Source organism: Littorina saxatilis, linkage group LG9 (genome assembly GCF_037325665.1).
Source record: "Littorina saxatilis isolate snail1 linkage group LG9, US_GU_Lsax_2.0, whole genome shotgun sequence".
In the NCBI taxonomy this organism is placed as follows: Eukaryota; Metazoa; Mollusca; class Gastropoda; order Littorinimorpha; family Littorinidae; genus Littorina; species Littorina saxatilis.
In genome coordinates this window covers 38,828,970-38,853,207 of record NC_090253.1, presented here as the reverse complement: position 1 = coordinate 38,853,207, position 24,238 = coordinate 38,828,970, and the positions used below count along the sequence as shown (strand labels likewise).

At 42.4% G+C, this 24,238-nt stretch overlaps 1 protein-coding gene across 2 annotated transcripts in view; it reads left to right on the top strand.

Annotated features, from left to right (window-relative positions):
- LOC138976007 (protein hobbit-like) overlaps positions 1–24,238 on the top strand; it is a 138,413-nt gene that overhangs the window by 30,644 nt on the left and 83,531 nt on the right. For both annotated transcript variants that reach the window (XM_070348798.1, XM_070348797.1), the window contains exons 3-5: positions 20,269–20,318; positions 23,295–23,499; positions 24,033–24,151. In XM_070348798.1, the coding sequence (XP_070204899.1) occupies positions 20,269–20,318; positions 23,295–23,499; positions 24,033–24,151 (374 nt within the window). The remainder of the gene's footprint in view (positions 1–20,268; positions 20,319–23,294; positions 23,500–24,032; positions 24,152–24,238) is intronic.

The window sequence follows — 24,238 nt, the reverse complement described above, 5'->3', positions numbered from 1 at the left end:
AGAGTTCGGTGGGTTATAGAAACACGAAAATACCAAACATGCATCCCCGGAAAGCGGCTTGTGGCTGACTAAAATTAATGGCAGGGTCGAAACTGTCATTCACGTAAAAAAACGTGGGAGTTTCAGTCCATGAACGAAGAAGTAAGTAGTCTAAAGCTTCATCTTCTATGGGTGTTTTGATTGTTCTTTAAAAAAAAAAAAAAAAGGTCAAGTCTTTCAGAACAGGGCATTATCGTTTACCAGTGGCGTCGGTCTGTGTCTTCCGTCCGCCCGTCTGTTTGGTAATTTATTGTGATTACTTCTGACACAAGTCAGTCTAGCACCTAACCTCAGGTGTTAGACTTGTGCTTTCTGACCGTATAGTTGGTTTAAACAATGTTTTATTAAATCAAACATGATACAAAAATACAACGATAAACAATAGGGACACGAACTCAAGCAAACGCTTATATTACGCGCCCTACATGACCGTATAGTTCACTGTTGTTCAAAGACTCAATGGACAACAGGTCATTTGGAACTGTACTGAAAATGTTGTAAAGGTCAAAAATCCCTGGCTACAAAAAAATGGTTCACCCAGAAGACAGCCTCTTTTTATTATTTTTTTGTATGCCATCAAATCACAAGGCCTGTAGGACAAGAAGCTGCATCATCTCTCTAAGACCTCCTCACAACATGTCGAACCTGTTGAACGGTCGACAGGCAAGGGGTGAAAACAACGCGTCAGGCGTACAGACAAAAAGACCGAGGCCTGAAAACAACATAATAAGGTATATGTATATATGCGTTCCGACCTATGGCCTATAAGTGAGAGCCTGTGTGATCAAAGTTAGTACACTGATGCGTCAAACTAGTAGGGAGAAGTAGAACACGCAGTGGTATTAAGGTGGTGTCAGTTGGTGGTGGAGGGTGGGGGTGAATGGTTAGCTGTTTTATGCGGTTCTCTCAGGTGTTTGGTGTCAGGTGGCATTTATTTGAAACGATCAGTTACTTTGAAGGTGACTGCCTGCCTGTTCTCTCAAATACGGTATACGGTAGGGGTAGGAAACAATCTGCGTTTGTGGAAAGGTCATCATACTCGGCTCATCGGAACACAACAGTGACGATAAGCTGATAACAAGTTGCTTGCGCTCAAAATACCCGTGACAATATTGTCTCCATATCAACAGAAAATACCCGTGACACCGTTCTCTCCATATCAACAGAAAATACCCGTGTTATCCCTATCAACAGAAAATACCCGTGACACCGTTCTCCCAATTACAACAGAACAAAATACCCGTAACACCGTTCTCTCCCCATCAACAACGCCGATGTCCAAGATTAGGGTAGCGACGGTGTATGGGAAAGTAGTAAATGTTAAGGGGCTTATTGTCCGTCAGGTCTTCATTGCCTATATTGGACATGAATTGGTTTATACGATTCGAGTTTTACGCCCTCACGGCTTTTGTTGTATGCGTGTTTAGGTGGTATCAGCCATCTGCACTTATGGTAGAATGACCAAGATCTTTAACGTGCCAATGTGGTGACACGGGGGTGGGAGATGGATACCGTCTCTGGGTCTGCACATAAAGTTGACCCGTCTCCGTCTCGACCCGGATTCGAACCAGCGACCTTTCGATCACAAGTCCAGTGCTCTACCACCTGAGCTACCCGGCCCTAGCGCGAAAGATTAGAAAAAGTCGCGTAAAGGCGAAAATACAACATTTAGTCAAGTAGCTGTCGAACTCACAGAATGAAACTGTACGCAATGCAATTTTTCAGCAAGACCGTATGTACTCGTAGCATCGTCAGTCCACCGCTCATGCTCATGGCAAAGGCAGTGAAATTGACAAGAAGAGCGGTTTAGTAGTTGCGCTGAGAAGGATAGCACGCTTTTCTGTACCTCTCTTCGTTTTAACTTTCTGAGCGTGTTTTTAATCCAAACATATCATATCTATATGTTTTTGGAATCAGGAACCGACAAGGAATAAGATGAAAGTGTTTTTAAATTGATTTCGAAAATTTAATTTTGATAATAATTTTTATATTTTTAATTTTCAGAGCTTGTTTGTAATCCAAATATAACATATTAATATGTTTTTGGAATCAGAATATGATGGAGAATAAGATAAACGTAAATATGGATCGTTTTATAATTTTTGTTTTTTTTTTTTACAATTTTCAGATTTTTAATGACCAAAGTCATTAACTAATTTTTAAGCCACCACGCTGAAATGCAATACCGAAGTCCGGCCTTCGTCGAAGACTACTTGACCAAAATTTCAACCAATTTGGTTGAAAAATGAGAGCGTGACAGTGCCGCCTCAACTTTCACGAAAAGCCGGATATGACGTCATCAAAGACATTTATCGAAAAAAAGAAAAAAACGTTGGGGGATATCAATCCCAGGAACTCTCATGTAAAATTTCATAAAGATCGGTCCAGTAGTTTGGTCTGAATCGCTCTACACGCACGCACGCACGCACACACACACATACACACACACACAAACACCACGACCCTCGTTTCGATTCCCCCTCTATGTTAAAACATTTAGTCAAAACTTGACTAAATGTAAAAAGCGATATTTTGCCTATATGGCGGGAGGTGCAAATGTGATGGTGGTGGCCGGGGTGCGGGAATGAGGGTTGTGCTTGATTTTGTCCAAACTGAGGTTACTGACACAGTTTTGCTTAGCATATACAATGGCGACAACGAGGGGGAAACGTTCAGTTTTGTTCCTCACAGATTGACACAAGCGTAAGTTACGAAATTAAGTCAGAGAAAAATCTCATTCTTCATAGGAAGCAACGTACGCTTTTGAATTTTGGTGCGTGCCAAAATAGAAAGATTCACGTATCCCTTGTAAAATCATAACTGCAAGGATCTTGGTGGTTATTTACAACACGGCCGTTTAAAAGGGAAGTAGTCTATTAAAAAAAAATAGTAGTACAATTTTATAAACAAGAAATATGTTTTTCATGAAGAATCATGTGAATTCAAGTGGAACAGGTTCTCGGTATGGCTAGATTCATTCCAATACTTCTGTGGGTTTTTTCACGCAGTTTTCTATTCTTAGCTTTGTGTTGTTGTATACATAGTGTGTGGTGTCTCGTGCCTAATGCAAGAACTTACTGAACAGAATATACTCTGATAATTTTCTTGAAATGATCAAAGGGAAGTAATAGCCCCCAAGAGACCCCAGATCAAACAAGCAAATGCCATGTAAATATCTTCTTGGCGTGCGATTAATTAATTGATCGATTGATTCGTTCATTAATTGATTGATTGATTCGTTCATTAATTGATTTATAAATTCATTCATTTGTTTTATTCTTTCATTCACTCATTCGTTTAGTTATTCATTTATTCATTATTAATCGTTTGTTGCTAATTAAGGTTATGAACATGTGTTGGTCGCTTAATATGGCGGCTGCTTCCAGCATCGTGGCCTGTTCTTTATTATGAGTTGATGACGAAGAAAAGAAACCGCTACCCCCCCCCCCTCCCAACCCCTTCTGCTGGTAAAATCTAATATTAATTGGTGTTATGCCAGTTAAACTCAACGACCGGTTACTTGTCGTTCTTCTTTCCTTTCTTTCTGCCTTCTTGTTATATATTTGTTTCCCGTTTTCCCTCTGTTACTTTTCTTGAGTTCTTTCTTGACAAAAAGTCATGTTTATAATTTGGTTGTGGATGACGTTGAATGCTTGGGATTCTTTCTTTCTCTTCGTTTTTCAGCCACCTCGTCCGCCTTTTTCCTTTCTCTTACCACTCTCCGCCCCCCCCCCCCCCTCTCTCTCTCTCTCGGTTTTCTTTACCTCTCTCGTTCTTGCTTCTCTGTTGTGTTTCACCGTTTCGTGTTTTGGACAGTGGACTTTGCGAGAAACGTAAAAACTCGACTCGAACACTGTAAACAACTCTGCAAAGAAGACCAAAGTCAGACCAATGTTTACCGGGACATAAGCTCCCGAACGTGTCTCTGCGACCAAAAACACTACCTAAGTGTGGCCTTCGGGTTCCTCACCACCCCTCTCCTTTCACCCCCTCCCCCTCCTCTGGTCCCCTCTGGCCTCTCCTCCACGCACACACCCCCCACTCTCCCTCCGTTCTACCCTCTGTTCACCTGGACCTTCGAAACACGTTAAGCCTTGTTTTTGTGTAGGGTGAAGCTATACATCCATTCTTTAGTAGGCCTAATACCATCCCTTACCCCCCCCCCCCCCGAAAAAAAACACAACAACAACAACAAAACAAATCAAACAAACAACAAAGGTAAGTTGACGGAAAGATTAATTTTTGACTAAACGAAACATTGAGAAGTAGGCTGCGTGTACCGTTCTGAGAAAAAAAAATCCACTTTATTGTGATTTATATTTTTTAATAATTTTTTTTTTACAAACTTTCATGTGTTTTTGATTTTTGATTTTTGGAACGTTAGCAATCCTATCTGTTTCGGATTTATCCATTCTTTACACTGTGCACAAGTTCTTTCCCATGTCATTAATCACAAATCAATGGAAGGAAGGCGGCGTTCACTCGTTCACTCTTGACACGACAGCAGACGGTCTTGCACAGTTACTTGCATGCAATTATCTTTCTTTATTTGGTGTTTAACGTCGTTTTCAACCACGAAGGTTATATCGCGACGGGGAAAGGGTGGAGATGGGATAGAGCCACTTGTCAATTGTTTCTTGTTCACAAAAGCACTAATCAAAAATTTGCTCCAGGGGCTTGCAACGTAGTACAATATATGACCTTACTGGGAGAATGCAAGTTTCCAGTACAAAGGACTTAACATTTCTTACATACTGCTTGACTAAAATCTTTACAAAAATTGACTATATTCTATACAAGAAACACTTAACAAGGGTAAAAAGAGAAACAGAATCCGTTAGTCGCCTCTTACGACATGCTGGGGAGCATCGGGTAAATTCTTCCCCCTAACCCGCGGGGGGTGCATGCAATTATGCTGCATAGCGTGCTAAAGCCTTTACCCATGCAGATAAATACAAACCCGTTGGTTGAGTGACCTGCCACAGCGAATTACACGCTGATAATGAGTGAAGCAAGCGCGGAGAGAACCCCAGCGACATAATCATGTCTACACACTCGATCGTCAGTGCACAGATGTGGGCCAGGATTGATGACGACAGATCGTTGTGCTTTGTCGCGTGTTTATTGCTTACCAGCCGCAAGTTTGAACTGTTTGTGTGAGTGTGTGTGTGTGCGCAAGTCACACCGGCTACGTCAGCAAACATAGCAAACATACGCATGCACGTGCACACACAGACATACACATAGGCAACACGCATTCACAGACAGACAGACACACACATAGGCAACACGCATTCACAGACAGACAGACAGACACACACACACGCGCGCGCGCGCGCGCAGACTAACACACACATGTACGCACGCACGCACACACTCACACACACACACGCACACACACACACATGCAATCCGACTGTAGTTAACTATCGCAAGCTTAGTTTTCAGCAATGCCCGCTTTCTCTGTTGTTTTCATGTGTTGATACTTCATATATTGCGACCTCCTTCATGTAACAGGTGTACGTGTGTGTATTTATTTATAAGCAGGTTTGTGTGTGTGTGTGTGTGTGTGTGTGTGTGTGTATACGTAGGTGCGTGCCTGTGTGTGTGTGTGTGTGTGTGTGTGTGTTTGTACGTGTGTTTATGTGTGTGTCTGTTTGTGTGGTTGAACCAGGGACTGAGATGAATGTTCCTGCATGTCAGTATGCTCCAAATGTGCATGCATTGACCTGTGTGTGTGTGTGTGTGTGCATGTGTCAGTGTGTAAGCTCACTCACTTCATCTTCTTCAATGCATTGCTGGTGACACCTGTGGTTGCTTTTGTTCACTTTCTTCTGTTTGACCTGGCAGCGCATTTTTATGAAGGGTTTCTGGCGGTTTAGTGGGGTGCTTTGTCTTCTTATTGTTTGAGTATTGACATCCCCACCACCCATATTAAATGCAACAGGTATCTGATAAATATTGGCCCAAACCCTACTTCTCTCCATAATTGAATGCTTTTTTTGTGTGAGTAGAAAAGCAGTGAGTGAAGGGTGAATTTCTGGATTTTTGTTTGAACTACATGCTCTGGCGTTTTGGGTTTATTGTGAACAATTCTCTCTCTCTCTGTCTTTCTCTCTCTCTCTCTCTCTCTCTCTCTCTCTCTCTCTCCCTGTCTGTCTCTCTCTGTCTTTCTCTCTCTGTCTTTTTTTCTCTCTCTCTCTCTCCCCGTCTGTCTCTCGCTCTCTCTCTCTCTGTCTTTTTCTCTCTCTTTCTCTCTGTCTCTCTGTCTCTCCCTCTCTCCCTCTCTCTCTCTCTCTCTCTCTCTCTCTCTCTCTCTCTCTCTCTCTCTCTCTCTCTCTCTCTCTCTCTCTCTCTCTCTCTTGTCTGTCTATATATCCGTCTGCCTAGACTGACTTGGTTTAATAATAGGTAGTTGGATTATTCTGTCTTTTGCACAAGTTGAAAGTGTAGATTAGATTTTTCTTTCTGATTTCAATGCCAAGTGGACTGTTAATTAGAGTCTGACTGCCATTAAATGTCTATACCATGCATGATACACACAGACAGAGAGACGGACACACACTTACATTCTCTGTTTGTCTTTCCCGCCTTCCTGTCCTTGTCCTCACCATCTTTGTCCATTTTCATTACTTTATTGTTCCATTGGTTTAAACAATGTTTTATTAAATCAAACATGATACAATAATACAACGATAAACAATAGGGACACGAACTCAAGCAAACGCTTATATTACGCGCCCTACGCAGTTGGAAAATAACACAAATATGATGTCGTCTATGGACAAACATTACTTATAAACTGTGGAACTAACAAGATCAAAAGCATAGTTAAAGCAAACCAGAAAGAATAAGAAAAGCTAGCAGGAAGAAGAGGGGGGAGGGTGGAGGTGGGAGGAAAGAATGGTAGATACATGTGTGTGTGTGTGTGAATGTGTGTGTGTGTGTGTGTGTGTGTGTGTGTGTGTGTGTTAATGTATGTGTGTGTGTGCATGTGTTTGTGGATGTGTTTGTGTGGTATGGGTTTTCTGGATTTCTCAGTAATACCAGCTTGCAAAACAACTAGCATGGTCATTGTGTGTCTATTAAACAGGTAGTACTGCTACCAACGATCAGTGATCAGTGATCGCTAGGAAACACATAAATTTAATCATTACAAGATCCTTTAACAGAATGAAATCTTGTCTAAACCAAAATCCCAATGTTTATACATCGTGCACACCCAGTCCCATGATTGCAGATTCGTGCGCCTGTAGTGTGCCGCAGGGGTGGTTGTCTGAACCACTGTACCACCACCGCCATACATCACCGTGTGCAAGTGCAGACACAGTGGGCCAGACGGCGGGGTGTCAGCTGTTGGCCTCTTTGCCTTCAGGCGCGGAACCTATGACACGCCAAATGTGTCAAAATCTAAGATCGGGTTAGTAGGCTGGAGGACTAATGTGGGCAGTTTTTTGTTAGGGAATAAAATGTAATGCCCTCAAAGCTATACTATTAGGGGCATCGAATACGGGGTGAAAGATGAAAGATTAAAAAGATAAGGTAATGGGTATAGGAGGAAGCTGAGAAGGTATACCCTCCCCACCCCACCCACTCCTTAAAACTGACCGCTCCCCCCCCCCTTGCACCCACACATACCCCCCAGAAAACTGTTTTTGTGGGTTAAGATGAAAGTTGAAAAAGGGGAGTGGGAGTCGTATCTGTGAAGTTACACCTTCCCGACCCAGCCCACCCCTCAAAACTGACCCGAGCCCCCCCCCCCCCCCCTGCACACATACATACCCCCCATAAAACAGTTTTGGACAATCATTTTTAAATCTGTTTGCAAAAATTCGAAAATGCAATCCCATAGTTCAAGCTGAAATGCAATCCCATAGTCTGGACACTCAATTTGATCGAAAAATGAGGGTGTGACAGTGCCGCCTCAACTTTCACTTATGACGTCATTTAAGACCTTTATTGAAACAAATACAAAAATGGTTTGGGGATATCATGGGTATCGAGTGTAAAGTTTCATGCAGATTTGTTGAGTAATTTTCTTGGAATCACTATACACACGCAGAGATACACCTACATACACATCCAGCATCGTCTCGATTCCCAGTCTATGTTAAAACATTTAGTCAAAACTTGACTAAAACTTGAGGAGTTTGTACTCGTACTAAGCTTTCCAATGTGGCCAGTCATACTCTCTTGGCAAAGGGGAGAGTGGAGGGTCCGTTACTGTTTGCATGGATTGGCCCATCTTTGCTCTCACACACACACTACTCTCTCTCTCTTTCTCTCTCTTTCTCCCTCTCTCTCTCTCTTTCTCCCTCTCTCTCTCTCTCTCTCTCTTTCTCTCTTTCTCCCTCTCTCTCTTTCTCCCTCCCTCTCTCTGTCCATCCCTCTCTCTCTGTTTAAGTTTTCCGACCTCCTTTTGTTGGTAACTTTTTATTAAAAAAAACAAAAATTAATTTTTAATTTTATCATTGTGTGTTTGTGCGTCCCAAGGACAGATTCTAAGAAAAGGCGTAGCCTTAAATCTCAATCCTTGTTAAATAAAGTTCAATTCAATTCAATTCAATTCAATTCAATTCAATTCTCTGTCTCTCGCTCTCCCCCCCGCCTCTCTCTCTATCTCTCTTCACTCCTCACTTCTTCACTCCCACCCTTCTCAGTTATTTTTGGGTTTTTTTGTTGGCTGCCCCACTCGACAGAAGAAACCTGTCGACGACGAAATACCTGTCACTTATGATGTTGTCGAGGGCAGGATTCAAGGGACGGGGCAGTCGTGACGGAGCTCACTTTTCGCTCTTCCGATTGCGGCAAATTCTTCACCCACTTCTCATAACATACTACCCCCTCCCCTCACTACGCCCCTCCCGTGTGTTTGTTTGTCAGCTTGGTGTCCAGAACTACGACAAGCCATTTGGATCAGCAGTTAGTTAGCTTTAATTGCTGACCCTTATGGCTTGTTGTACAATACACGGCATTTTACGCTTGGTACTCCACCAAAACACCAGTTTAGCACACTGAGTTATATATAGCTGATGTATATAATTATGTCCTGCCGAATTCACGGAATTGCCGAATTCACAAACTGAATCGGCAACAATATTGCCGATTTCGCGTAATCGGCTAACGATTTCGCGTAATGGGCAGCGTTTTGCCGATTAAAAGTGGGTTAGGAGTGGAGATTTTTCCGATCTCCCAGGTCAACTTATGTGCAGACCAGCCAGTGACTTAACCCCCTTCGTGTGTACACGCAAGCTGCTGTATCTGCTACAAAATAATATCTGGCTCAGCCCCATCCTACCTGTCTGACCTGTTCCCACTCTATACACCCTCACGATTCCTCCGCTCCTCTGTAGACACTAGAATATTCCGCCTATCTTCTTTTAGTCGCAAACAGCACGGTCAGAGAGCCTTCTCCCACTCTGCTGCCGTTGCGTGGAACTCTCTCCCTTACTCTATCCGACACTGCCAAACATTTTGTTCCTTCAAATCAAACCTTAAAACACACTTCTTCACACAGTATTTTGATTAATTTTTATTTCAATATGGTGCATTCTTGATCAGGTGTTTAAATGTTTGAATGTTTCGCCTGTGTTAGTATGCTTGCAGCTTGTATTGATGTAGTGTTTCGTTGTTCACTTGTGTGCTGAATGCTTTGTTGCTTTGCTTTGCATGTATATGTACGTTTCATTTTTTATATTTAGTCAAGTTTTGACTAAATATTTTAACATCGAGGGGGAATCGAAACGAGGGTCGTGGTGTATGTGCGTGTGTATGTGTGTGTGTGTGTGTGTGTGTGCGTGCGTGTAGAGCGATTCAGACCAAACTACTGGACCGATCTTTATGAAATTTGACATGAGAGTTCCTGGAATTGATATCCCCATACGTTTTTTTCATTTTTTTGATAAATGTCTTTGATGACGTCATATCCGGCTTTTCGTGAAAGTTGAGGCGGCACTGTCACGCCCTCATTTTTCAACCAAATTGGTTGAAATTTTAGTCAAGTAATCTTCGACGAAGCCCGGGGTTCGGTATTGCATTTCAGCTTGGTGGCTTAAAAATTAATTAATGACTTTGGTCATTAAAAATCTGAAAATTGTAAAAAAAAATAAAAATTTATAAAACGATCCAAATTTACGTTTATCTTATTCTCCATCATTTGCTGATTCCAAAAACATATAAATATGTTATATTCGGATTAAAAACAAGCTCTGAAAATTAAATATATAAAAATTATTATCAAATTTTTTTTTTTCGAAATCAATTTAAAAACACTTTCATCTTATTCCTTGTCGGTTCCTGATTCCAAAAATATATAGATATGATATGTTTGGATTAAAAACACGCTCAGAAAGTTAAAACGAAGAGAGGTACAGAAAAGCGTGCTATGCAGCATAGCGTAACCACTACCCCGCTCGCGCGCTCTTCTTGTCAATTTCACTGCCTATGCCGTGAGCGGTGGACCACGAGTATACGGTCTTGCTGTGTTGCATTGCGTTCAGTTTCATTCTGTGAGTTCGACAGCTACTTGACTAAATATTGTATTTTCGCCTTACGCGACTTGTTTTTCATTGTAAAGCGCTTAGAGAACGTAAAGCGCTCTATAAATCTCCCATATTATTATTATTATTAAGACCAAGTGCGCACGGAAAAGATCCTGTAATCCATGTCAGAGTTCGGTGGGTTATAGAAACACGAAAATACCCAGCATGAGAGATGTTCAACGTGCGGGCTACTTCACCTGCCTTGACCTCTCATCAATTCATTGTAAAGCGCTTAGAGAACGTCAAGCGCTCTATGAATCTCCCATATTATTATTATTATTATTACGCAAAATGGGCAAACATTTTACCGATTCCGCGAATTCGGCAATTCCTTCAATTCGGCACGACGTATATAACCCAGTAGTCTAGCGTATATAGACCGTAATGATGACACCCCCCCCCCCCCTTCCCCTCACTGAGAGGTGATAAAGACACTTGAAATTTACTTGGGGACATGCGGCCATAATACGCATCTCCCGGTACTGAAGTGAATTCAGAATGACCTTCTATACTTATTAGCAGTAAGGAGAAAGACGAGGCCAGGTATGCAGGAATGACCCACCTGGCAGTACCCCACCAGTGTAATTATTTTAAATTAAAAAAAAAAACCACCCCACAAACAAACACGAAAGGTTAAGTCAGTTAATGGAAATTTTAGTTGTAGACAAAACAAAAGACACACAAGAACTTCAGTTCATGATTTGAAAGGAGAAGAAGAACAAGTATATATAGGCCTATTGATCTTTAAAAGTACACAACAAATTGATGGTAAATGCAGGGTTCCCCACGGACGCCCGTCCTAGAGGGTCCCGGTGTAACATGAGAAAAATACTCCCACGAGAATTTTACTCCGGAGTAAACATTTCGTACGAAAAAGTTACTCCCTTTACGAAAAAGGCACTCCCCCATTGCACGAGAAAATTACTCCCCAAGACAGGTGAGTTCCGAGTCAACATTTCGTACAAAAATGTTACTCCCCTGACGAATAAATAACGAATAAATTACTTCACCCCAACACGAGCAATTTAACTTCCCATGCCAGGTGTACGAAATTTTTACTCCCTTGTCCCCTGTTAGTCTTGGTGGTGGAAGGGGTGGAAGGAGGGTAGCGCGACATTCGTGTGCGCGAGATCACTTATTGGCATTATCCCTTCGCCCGCATCCCATTTTTGCGTACGAGATTTTTACTGGAAGTAAAAAAAAAAATGGGGAGTAAACATTTCGTGGAGGGAGTAATTTTTTCGTGCCTTGGGGAGTTCTTTTCTCATACGAAAAGTGTACTCGGAGTAAGAATTTCGTACGAAATATTTACTCCGGAGTAAATGTTTCGTGGAGTAAAAATTTCGTGTTACACCGGGGACCCCCGCTTTTAATGTTTAGAGGAGTTTTAGAGGGTCTCAAGAGTCCCGGATCCCCAAACCCCCTGTGTACATAATACAGGGTGGTCCCAAAAAAAACGCCTTATTTTCTTTTTGATCTCATGTTTGACTGCAAAGAGAGATGTTGAAAATTTCTTCACCAAACAATAGCAGAATCATGGCAAATTATGTCTTGCAAATTTGGTTGAAATTGGTTTGTCCTTATTGCGATCAGGGGAATAAGGTGGCCAAGGGAAGTCAGTGCGTCGTGAAATGAGCCTATCGCCAAGAAAGAGGGGGCTGGATAGAGAATAAGTGGATAATGTGTTGCTGTAAGTTTATTGTTACGTTATTTTGTTAGAATGTATGTGTATTTGGTGTTTAAATAGTATGGTTTTATTCATAGATGATATGCAAAGCGCGGAGAGCATAGTTTACTGTGGTTCGCGCTATATAAGCTGTCATTATTGGTATTATTATATTATCAACTGCTAAGGACAGACCAATTTCTACCAAAATATGCAAGACATAATTTGCCATCATTCTGCTATTGTTTGGTGAAGACATTTTCTAAATCTCTCTTTGCAGTCAAAAATGAGATCAACAAGAAAATAGGGCGCTTTTTTTGGACCACCCTGTATAACGCATTGTGGTCGCGAATAATGTGATATGAAAAGTGGTTTTTTTATCACAAGAATAGTCGAGGAGGATACTTGAAGTACACCTTGTTCAATGCAACACACACTCACACTTTCAGCTTGACTTGTGGTCTTTCTTTTGTAATGTAAGCTGACGACTACAGTCTGAAAAGAGTACCTACGGGACGCACGATATCATAAATTTACTGCGTCCCGGGACCTGTTCTTTACAAGTTTAGTGCGTCCCGGGACAACCCTCCATCCATTTCTTGTACGTGATTTCAGCTTCTAGTGCGTATAGGACGCAGGGACGCGCACTTTGGGGAGCCCTGGTAAATGCTACAGTGACTTATCGCTGAATAAGAGTGATGTCGTTTTCCAAAGGGACAATGCGTAATGTTTTAGTTTTCACAGTGAATGACGTACCAACAAACGTCCACGAAACCTATCGATTCTGCTCCCTGGAACATTTTCCGCACCTCTGAATGACGTTGGGGTTTATTCCTGGCTTTCTGCGCCTGATAGCCGCGAAGGGTTATAAGAATGTTCGACACATTAGAAAAAGAAAAAGAAGCGGAGGAGGGGAGGCGTTTGCAGATTTGCATAATCGGTAGTTGGCTCTTTGAACCTGGCACGTAATGGGCATTGGCTGTATTGTTAAAGGCTCACTCCGCCTCGTGAAAACAGTTCGCCGCACTGTCTCAGATCGGGCCTGGCTTTTACATGGGATAAGACCATCCCTCCACTTGGTCACATACCAAAAGTCAACACCCTGCCCTGCTAGCTGTGATGAGTGGGATTTTTTTCGAATGAACCAATTCCCGAAAAGGCACCATGCCGTCCCTTTTACGAAATTAATTCTGTGAAAAAATACCACTAAATACAGAGAGCACCCAGGCTGTTCATTTTTGGTATGTGACCAAGTGGAGGGATGGTCTTATTCCATGTAAAAGTCTGGCCCGATTTGAGACAGTGCGGCGAACTGTTTTCACGTTTAAGTAAGACGCGAGTCTGTGATATATATCTTATATCGGTGACAGAATACAGAATACAGAATCTTTAATTGCCCAAGGTTGGGAATTTGTGATGACATTGCGGTTAAGAAACATTTCAATCCAGCCATTTACACCAACACACGCATCAACACACTGATCAACAGCATTAATGTAAAACAACACTGGACAGCATAAGTTTAAAAATACATTCACTTAAACCAGCAGTATACACTCAAGCTTCCTCGCCTCAAGTCACACACACACACACACACACACACGCGCGCGCACTCACGCACACACACACGCACACACACCAGCGCAGGAGGACCCGTGTAAACACTGATTCACGTTGGAATTATTAGAAATACAATGAATCTTACTGCTGGTTTCTTTTTGTAAATCTGTGTCTCAAAGCTAACACTCCATGTGTTCTTAAAGGGGAAGGCAAACTGAGCTGTTACGTACGACAGTCACAGTTTTCGATTGGTTCGTGCGTCGTGCGTCTTTGTTTCTTGACTAATTGGAACCTGGCAGTGAGGAGGGTATCACCGCAACAGTTGCTCTACATCCTTAAATTAATAATAATAATAATAATAATAATAATAATAATAATAATAATAATAATAATAAATAACTTTTCTATAGCGCGAGTCCCATCAATTGGCTCCAGGCGCTTTACAAATTCATTATAGAATAAACTAGCACAAATCAACAAGCATACAAAGCATACATTTAACTGAGACATAACACCAAGATCTCAGGCACTAAGCAAAACTTAGCGTACAATGTTAAAATTAAGAGGAAAAAGATATTTGGGAACATATGAAATGCAAATGGCGGCCATAATTAATATGTTGCTGATATCTACTCAGTCCTCTAGCAGATAATCAAAACCAAACATAATATACACGGGTACATAAGGATGTAGACACCAACTGTCAAGTTCTAATTAGTCACAGTATGTATTAACCGTAAACAATTGAATGACTTTATTCGTTAGCGACTTTCACGTGTTGGATCCAGTTATGCACAGTGAGCCTTATATCAAAGGAAAGTGCAGAGTCATAGGGACACAACGGTACCAAAATCAAGAGTACTGGTCAAACATCAAAGTCGCACGAAGCAATTGAAAACTGTGACTGTCGGTCGTCCGTAACAATTTCGTTTACCTTCCCCTTAGCACTGATGGGGTCTTAAAATCTTGCTTCACAGCTTCGGTAAACAAGAAATTGCGCTTGGGATTTACCCCAGGGACCGGCTTTTTCCTCTGCTGTTACACGGAAATTTAAAATGGCGCGCATTTAAAAACCACCACCAGAACTGCTACCATTTCAGATGGACCCCCCTCCCCCTTTGTAAGACCCAGTCCAAATCTGAGAAAATCAGATCTTAAAAAGGGTAGGAGCCCCAGATTGGAAGTAAATTTACAGAGGTTTTGCACATAATATCTTAAAAAAAAACAACTCTTAAGATAATAATACATTACTCCAAAGTAGTAAGGGCAAACATGTCTGCAGCTGTTTCCTCTGGTCACCTTGCTGCATCAGTCCAACGAATTGGATGCACTGAAAGGTGTGTGATCACGATGTTGACGTGATACATCGGTTTTGGGTCATTCGGTTCGGCACCTTGTTACGCCGTATTTCACAAGCAAGTATAACGTTCGGCGTACAAATGTGATGGGGGCGAAGTGAATGCTCTATTGTCGGAACAGTATGCTTTGTGACCCCCTGTGTGTGTGTGAGTGTGTGTGTGTGTGTGTGTGTGTGTGTGTGTGTGTGTGTGTGTGTGTGTGTGTGTGTGTGTGTGTGTGTGTGTACACTGACTTTCTCAGCTGTCAAAAGTAAATAAGATTACAAACATAAAAGAAATCACGGGAGCACCTTCAGACATATTTTTTGTATCTTTCAGTCACACGTGGCCATCAACATTTGTTTAATTGAAAGTCAAATTCATGCGCCTGTGACCCCAGCCTCGGCAGTTGGGCTCTCACTTTAAGCTGTGTTTGTTTACGTTACGTTTCAGCTTAGATGAGCAACTATACTGTGTGTACAGTGTGAGAGGCGAAAGTCGAGAACACAGCATGGTGTCTGCCCACTGTTGGTGGCTCTTCATTGATTCTCAAAAATGACAAATGTATTGGTGTTGGACGTGTATTTTAATATGTTTGGTGGAGCAGTCAGCACACACACTGACGCACTGTCATTGTTTGCGCGTGGCCGACATTTACAAGCACACGCACGCATGTACGCACACATAAGCGCACAGACGCACACGCGCGTGCATGCTCGCACGCATGCACTGTGACTTACACACATGTTATTTATTATCACACACACATACACACACACACACACACACACACACACACACAAAGTGGCACACATACACACAAAGTGACACACACACACACACACACAGTGACACACACACACACACATGCACGCACGGACGCACGCTCGCCCGCATGCACACGCGCACCGAAATGGCCATAACAGTTTTGCAAAGTTGCTGAAATGGCCATTACATTTGTCCATATTTGCTGAAATGGTCATTGCAGTTACGGGCACATTTTTTTGGAAGGCAGTGCTCGGCGTCACCATTTCGTTTCCGTCCCACCGTGAGAAAACTCGCCATCACCGTGACTGCCGAAATTACTGCAGAGTTATTGAAACTAAGCTTAGGTGTTTAGCAGACTGTCTATATATAGCCCATGCCACCGTTCCTGATATGCAAACATAGACAAACACTACGGCACTGCATCTTTATTTGGTCATTTATTAATATTTGGAAAGTAGGCACAATACTCGTAAGATGATGTTACAGTTGATCCAAATGAAATGAAACGCGTGCTGCTTATTGAATCTCTTGATGGCGAATACGAGTTATCTTGGATAGAACGCTGTTCAGTTCTAAATGGGTTGAACCACAACGTGGTGGTTTATTATGTCGAGCATTGTTTGCTTTGATTGGAACAGAGGTGAGGCCTTTCTGTCTTGCAACCTCAGTGTTGCCTCCAGTCTGGGGGTATGATTGCTAGTAGAGACAAAACAAATCATCGTTTTTCAAAACGTGACACACGGACCGATAGACAGACGGGTGCGAAGTATATCAATGCAGGCTATGCATTTGCGTACCTACGATCGGACAGACACGCACACACGGATGTGACGCACGTGTGAAGACGCCGAAGGTCATGCATGTGCACACAAATGCTTGTGATAATACAATCGCCCGCACTCACGCACGCATCCACCCACGCACGTACACGCAAACACGCACGCACGCACCGTCGTACACACACAAACACACTGACACACACACACTGACACGCACGCACGCACACGCACACACACACACACACACACACACACACACACACATACACACATACACACACACACACTTGTTAACAGCAGCTAATCCATCTTTGTTTTGCTACACTGACTGCGTTGCTTGACGTATGCCTGTCAAGTGCTTTCAGTTTCTTCTCATTCAGTGTCAACAATAGGGACAAAACCAGTCACTGTTTCCATTCTTCTAGAGTCAGCTTTTGTGATGTGTGTATCTGGTACAAATTGTACATGTTTGCCCTTTCTTTATGATGACACACAAGTGCCAAAAGTGATAATTAGTAATTACTGCCGAATTACTAGTGTCACGCCAAGATAGCAACAGTTAAGATTGTGGATGCTTGTACTATTCCACCAGAAAATGAGACGTTAATGTTAACTTCAAGAATCATGTTGATTTTTGTATTTTTAACATTGATAATTATATAGATAACTGCTGAATTGACGCTGTCCTGTAATGTGATTAAAGTTAAAGCTTTCAGTACTAAAATGCCTTCAGATAGGTGATTTCAGAAAGATGGTGATGTCAGTTATTTGAAACATCAATTTATCAGGGATCATTTGTGGCGACATACTAACGCAGTAAAAGCTGAATTACAATTATTTCGCAAGGATATAATATTCAGTTGTGGTTTTTTTTTAGCTCTCCGTAATAATCATAAAGATCATGATGATTTTTAAGATACACTTGTGCCTTTCTTTTTAAGGGGAATACTTAGTTTGCCACCATACATGTATTCTTACACATTCTTCAATCTTCTCCGTGCAGCAGTTTTGTTTATGCAATTATTACTTTTGTCGTTAATATGCCTTCATATTCTTGCACATGCGTCCTTGGAAGATGCAGTGGTTGACTTTTTTTGAGTCATCACTTTTGGTGTTAATATGATGCCATATTCATGTACATTCTTTCTTCTTCTTTGTGACTTTTTCTCCTTACAATGATCAACATTATCACTAACATTCTTGTATAGTCTTTCTTCTTTTCAATGCTGCCTGTTACCTACTTCTTGCTTCTTCTTCTACTACTTCTTCTTTGCTTTGTTCATGGGCTAAAACTCCCAAATACATTCGTGTTTTTGTTTTTTGTGCACGAGTGAGTTTTTACGTGTATGACTGTTTTTACCGTGCCATTTAGGCAGACAATGCCGCTTTCGGGGGGTTCTTCTTGCATGTGCTTCCTCCTTTTCGAAATAGTGTTTGACCTTTTTCATGTGCCTGTGCTGTATGTTTTTTCCGTTGACAGCACGCACGCCGAGTTGGTATGTAAATGTCAGGGTGACTCCACTTCTTTCCTATATCGCTTAGCGTGGTGACCCTCACATCACACATACATATTGTACTTACACTCCTCCCCCCCCCCCCCCCCCTTGCAACCATCAGTCTGTTTTCAACAGCACCGAGGGGCTATTGTACTACTTTCACGTGTGGACGAACTGTCGTCGCGAACATTGCAGATCGACACTCACACACACACACGGAAACGACGGGGGAGGAAGGGGTAGAGAGAGAGAGAGAGAGAGAGAGAAAGAGGGGGCGGTGTGTCAGTGTGTGTGAGAGAGAGAGAGAGAGAGAGAGACTGTGTTTATGCGCAGTTCGTTTCACCATTCCCACTTTCTAATAATAGAATTGTAACATTTCCGACATCAGTGCTTCAGGAATAGCTGAACCCTGAGCGCAGTTTTGCGTGGGGGGGGGGGGGGGGGGGGGGGGAGGATTTGTACTTCGGTGTTTTTAATCCGAGGCCCCTCGACTGACATGAGGACACCTCCAAAGACTGGAAAGGCCACCTTCCTCTGTCCATTCGCCTGCTAACTTGATCAAATCCAAAAATTCTTCATTTTGCTAACATGATCAGTGTCCGCTGCCATAAACAGACACCAGAACAGACACCAGCAGCAACTGAAAGGACACTTGCATCAGCCCATATTGGCGACCACTCATGACAGTCATTGTATTTATCTGTAATTTTCAGTATCTTGCCGATCGATGTTTTGTCTGATAAATTACAATCGAAACTAATAATGTCTTGTGCGTATGATTAAAACACAAAGAAGACAGAGAATGTCTTAGTACTAGACTCAAGTGCAGATGCCTTGTGAAACATCATGGTTTTGACATTGCTCATCTCTACTCGAGTCATCCCAGAAATAACCGGTATTCCGGTGCCGCAAAATCACCCTTCTCAGTTGCTTTTAGGAGAGGTTGGGGTTCGGCGGTTTCATCGCCTCGCAGAGGAACAAAAAGAGAAAGAATACCATTGCTTGCCACCTGCTGAGCTTGATTCAATAGAACAATACCCCACGCAGAGGAACAAATACACAGTTAACACGACTGAATTGAATACAGACAGAGAAGGGGGGGGGGGGGGGGGTAGAAGAGTGACGGTGGGACTGAGATGTTTCTGTACAGCAGTCCTGGTTAAATGTAAGTAAACGCAGATGGTGTCTAAGTCGTTTGAGGTCTTAAAAAAAGAGAGAGAAAGGGTAGGGTTACAGACAGGCGTGAATACTGATTTGGCCATGATGATTAAAACCCTGGCTGGCTGTTTGGAAGCGCTTTGAGGGCTCTGGCTGGGTTGCCGCCTCCTGTGCCCCACCTGTGCTAGCACAGGCACATGAATTAGTGATTTTTCAGTAAAAAACAGCCATATATGTGCCTGCATGCACTGTCCATGCATACATGGTTGCATATGCTTATGCACATGGAACACACACATTCATGCTCATTTAATTGTATAAACTGAAACACCTGCATGGATGGTCTGATACGTATGCGTGAATGCACAGACACACACGCATGCCACACACACACATACACACACACACAACCAGCGGCGCACACACACACACACACACACACACACACACACACACACACACACACACACACACACACAACCAGAGGCGCACATACACACACACACACACACACACACACACAACCAGAGGCGCACACACACACACACACACACACACACACACACAACCAGAGGCGCACACACACACACACACACACACACACACACACACACACACACACACACACAACCAGAGGCGCACATACACACACACACACACTCGCACACACACATGCACGCATGCACATACATCTGAGAGTCACTTTTCCACTTTTGGCTCTGTTATGTTGTTGTTGTTGTTGTTGTTGTTGTTGTTGTTGTTGTTGTTGTTGTTGTTGTTGTTGTTGTTGTTGTTGTTGTTGTTGTTGTTGTTGTTGTAAGCATCCAGAGGTGCTGCAGAGCTCTATGGCAAACTGCCATCCACAATATTTGAGAAACTGTTTTTCGTGAGTAATGAATGTGTTTGCATTTTGGTATGTTGCAGGAAATTGACAGAGTCTGGCTGTCCAGTTCCTTCTTCAACCCAGATGTCAGGTAAACAGAGCAGAGTTGCTGTTATTATAATCATAATAATGATGATGATGATGATGATGATGATGCACCTAGATATTGATAGTGATGATGATCATGTCAAAATGATTTTGATTAAAAAAATAGTTTCTTAGGTATTGGTAATTAATTACTCCCCCTCCCCACAGACACCCTCTTCCCTCACCATTGCCCCCCCCCCCCCCCCCCAACACATCACACCCTTTTAAAAAAGATGAAGTTCAAAAGAGAAGTCAATGAATTCACCACAGATCTGGCGGGCGGGGATGTAGCTCAGTCGGTAGCGCGCTGGATTTGTATCCAGTTGGCCGCTGTCAGCGTGAGTTGGTCCCCACGTTCGGCGAGAGATTTATTTCTCAGAGTCAACTTTGTGTGCAGACTCTCCTCGGTGTCCGAACACCCCCGTGTGTACACGCAAGCACAAGACCAAGTGCGCACGAAAAAGATCCTGTAATCCATGTCAGAGTTCGGTGGGTTATAGAAACACGAAAATACCCAGCATGCTTCCTCAGAAAGCGGCGTATGGCTGCCTAAATGGCGGGGTAAAAACGGTCATACACGTAAAAGCCGTGGGAGTTTCAGCCCATGAACGAACAAACAAACAAACCACAGATCTGGCATGTTAAAGGTGATTAAGAGTTTGGAATGTAACTGAGTAAAATATTCTAGCTGGATAACTTAAAGCATGTATGTGTGTGTGTGTGTGTGTGAGGGGGGGGGGGGAGGGTGGGGGTGAGTGTTTGTGGTGTGTGATGAAATGGCACACATTACTGAAACAACAGTGAGAGAAAAAAATACCAACAGTGTCAAAACAGCATTGTACCAGTATTGGCGTTAACCGGTAATTACCGGTATTTTACCGGTTGAAATGAGAAAATACCAGAACAAAAATGGCTGCCAGTATGACCTACCGGTTGATTTTTGAACTACCGTTTTTTTCCGCTGGTAAGACAACAAAACCAGTACTTTGAGTACTCTTACTGGTTCCAATGACCAGCCTACCGTATTTTTCTGAACTGTTTGCATCATAAAAGTTTGCGTACCAGTTTGAAAAAATACTAGCTCCATCACTATATACAAGACAGAATGAAGTTTACTCAATCACACAGTTTTTGTCCTGTTGTTGGTTTTGAGGCTAACATTCCTTTTGCATGCCAAGTTTGACACATTTCAAACTCACAGTGTCTGGGGTTTGTTTTTTTCACATGTAGAGAAATGAAAAACAGCCCATGCATGGTGTAACATGTTCCTCAACTTTGCAGTCCCAACGAGCTTAAGCTGTTTTGTCAATAAGTTTGTGATAAAAAATCAAGTGTACATTCTCTAACTGGTTGATATTCATTGTGTGGTAATATGTGTACGCTACTAGATGCATGTAAACAGTTTGTTGAAAAGCCTGCACCCACATTGTTTCCACCTTTATCTGATGAATATTCCTTTGGGTTAATGTCACAGTGTTATGCGTTATGGTTGAATGGTTTTATTGGGTTCTAATCTCTTTGAACAGGGAAATAGCCATATTGATACAGTAAAAACGTGTAGTGTATCGTGGTTTGATGCTCTACATTTGATAAAGAAGGGGTTCATAATGTGGCGTGTCTGTTTTGAATTCACAGTAATGTAATGTGTTTCATACAGCCGTGTTTTATGGTAGGGGTGGGGTGGAGCATCATTCATTTACTCATACATTTTCTCTTTCCCCTTCTCTGTCTGAAGTGTATCTGAGTCAAGTTCTACAAAGAAGCATTCCATTTTGTAACATTTATTTTTGTAGCCCCTTTTAATGGTTAAATGGTGAATATGATACGTCGTCATGAATCCTGTCATTGACACTCAGTTAGTTATTGATACAAACTACTGAAAAAAACACATAATAAAAGAAGTAATTTTCGGTTCAGTCGAACCTGCCCTGGCGACCACCTCTCAATATCGAACACCTGTCCATTTATGATGAACACAAACGATCCTGAACAAGGTTATTTTCTATATTGTTCATGACCTTTCCATAGTGATAACCTGTCTATAAATTATAATGACCACATTTAGTTGGTTCCTCTGGTGGCTGTTATAGACAGGTTGGACTGTGTTTAAATTCATGTCACATCCTCTGGTTTCCTTGTTACACGAGTAATGCACTTTTAAGCAATCAATCTGTGCAGAAATTCCTACTTGAGTCAGTCATTTTTCTCCTGCGGGCAAAATAACTAGGCGAACGTCATGGCAATGGGAATGCACAGCACCCTTCTTGACACCGCGTTAATTAAATGCATATTTATAAATCTGAAATTACTCATCTTTATTTCAAGACACACTCCTTCTCATAAAAACAGTTTGTTACACGACACTTGAGATTGCCACAAGTTCTCAAACGTCGTATAGTTGTGTTCTTTTATTCTACGTCGCCCGTCTTCGCAACAGCAGAAAACAACTCGTCAAATTGAGTTCGAGGATTTATTTAGCATTCCATACATACAACTGCACATCGTAGCAGAACTCAAAGTAGAAGCTTTTTTTACATACAAATCGCACTGGCCTATATAGTAGATACTCAATCTCGAGAATATTCCAGACCGAACATGATACAACTAAAATTAGAGATTTATTTCTCAGAGTCAACTTTGTGTGCAGACTCTCCTCGGTGTCCGAACACCCCCGTGTGTACACGCAAGCACAAGACCAAGTGCGCACGAAAAAGATCCTGTAATCCATGTCAGAGTTCGGTGGGTTATAGAAACACGAAAATACCCAGCATGCTTCCCCCGAAAGCGGCGTACGGCTGCCGAAATGGCGGGGTAAAAAACGGTCATACACGTAAAATTCCACTCGTGCAAAAAACACGAGTGTACGTGGGAGTTTCAGCCCACGAACGCAGAAGAAGAAGAAGAAGAGACACTGAGCTGAACTGAGGATTCTGCCTCTAAGTGTCTTATTTTACATTTTGCTTTGTCTCCTATTCTCCAGGAAACCTCTGGTACTGTGTGTGCACGACATTCGCGTCCAGGCCAATGTGGGCCATGAGGGCGAACGGGGAGCAGGGGAGGCAACTCCTGCAGCAAGGGCAGGCAACCATGCGGGGAGGGAAGGCGAGACCAGCCCGGGAAGACGGGAGAGAAACAGAGGAAGACTGTTGAAAAATGTGCTGGAGAAAGTCCTCTTCTTTGGGCAGGTTTGTACGCTCTGCATCAGCTCTGTCACTTGTGAAGACTGCATGCACATTTCTGTGCTAGTGCCCTTGCGATGGTTCAGGCATTCTTATCTGGACATTTTTTGCAACTGCAGAAAATAAAGCAAACATTGAGATGATTTTAAATTCTGGGGGTAGCTTTGAACATCCCACTTGAGTAAACTGTTTAGAAATTGATTGAAAATACTGCTGTGCAGCTGGAAATCCGTCTGTGCATTATTTATTTTGTACAATGAAATATGTGTATACCACTCTCTTAATTGCACATTCTGATACCATTGTGTATAGTATGGATTACAGGCTTCCAGACTTTGACACGGACTTTAGTCAGCATCATGCTTTTGTCAGGGTGTCTTGCCTTTTATTGTGAATCTCTGATGTTTCCACAAATCTAGAGTTCATTGGTCTTATCAACATTTTAACTGATATTATTTCATAGACATTTTATTTCATGTTCTTTTTACAGTGAATGATAGGAATGATGTTAGCGTGACATGGTTGTAATTGTGTTTCAGTTCTGTGGGGTGAGGGTGCAGAACCTGACAGTGATGTTGCTAAGGACGATGATGCCAGACAGTCTGATTCGCATGACGGCCAGCGAAGTGGCGTTGGACATCACCATTGTCAATGAAAGGTCTGGCACTGTGCAACTGTTGAACACCCACACCCTACTCCTCTCCCCCCCCCCCCCAAAAAAAAAACAAACAAAAAAACCAGCGCC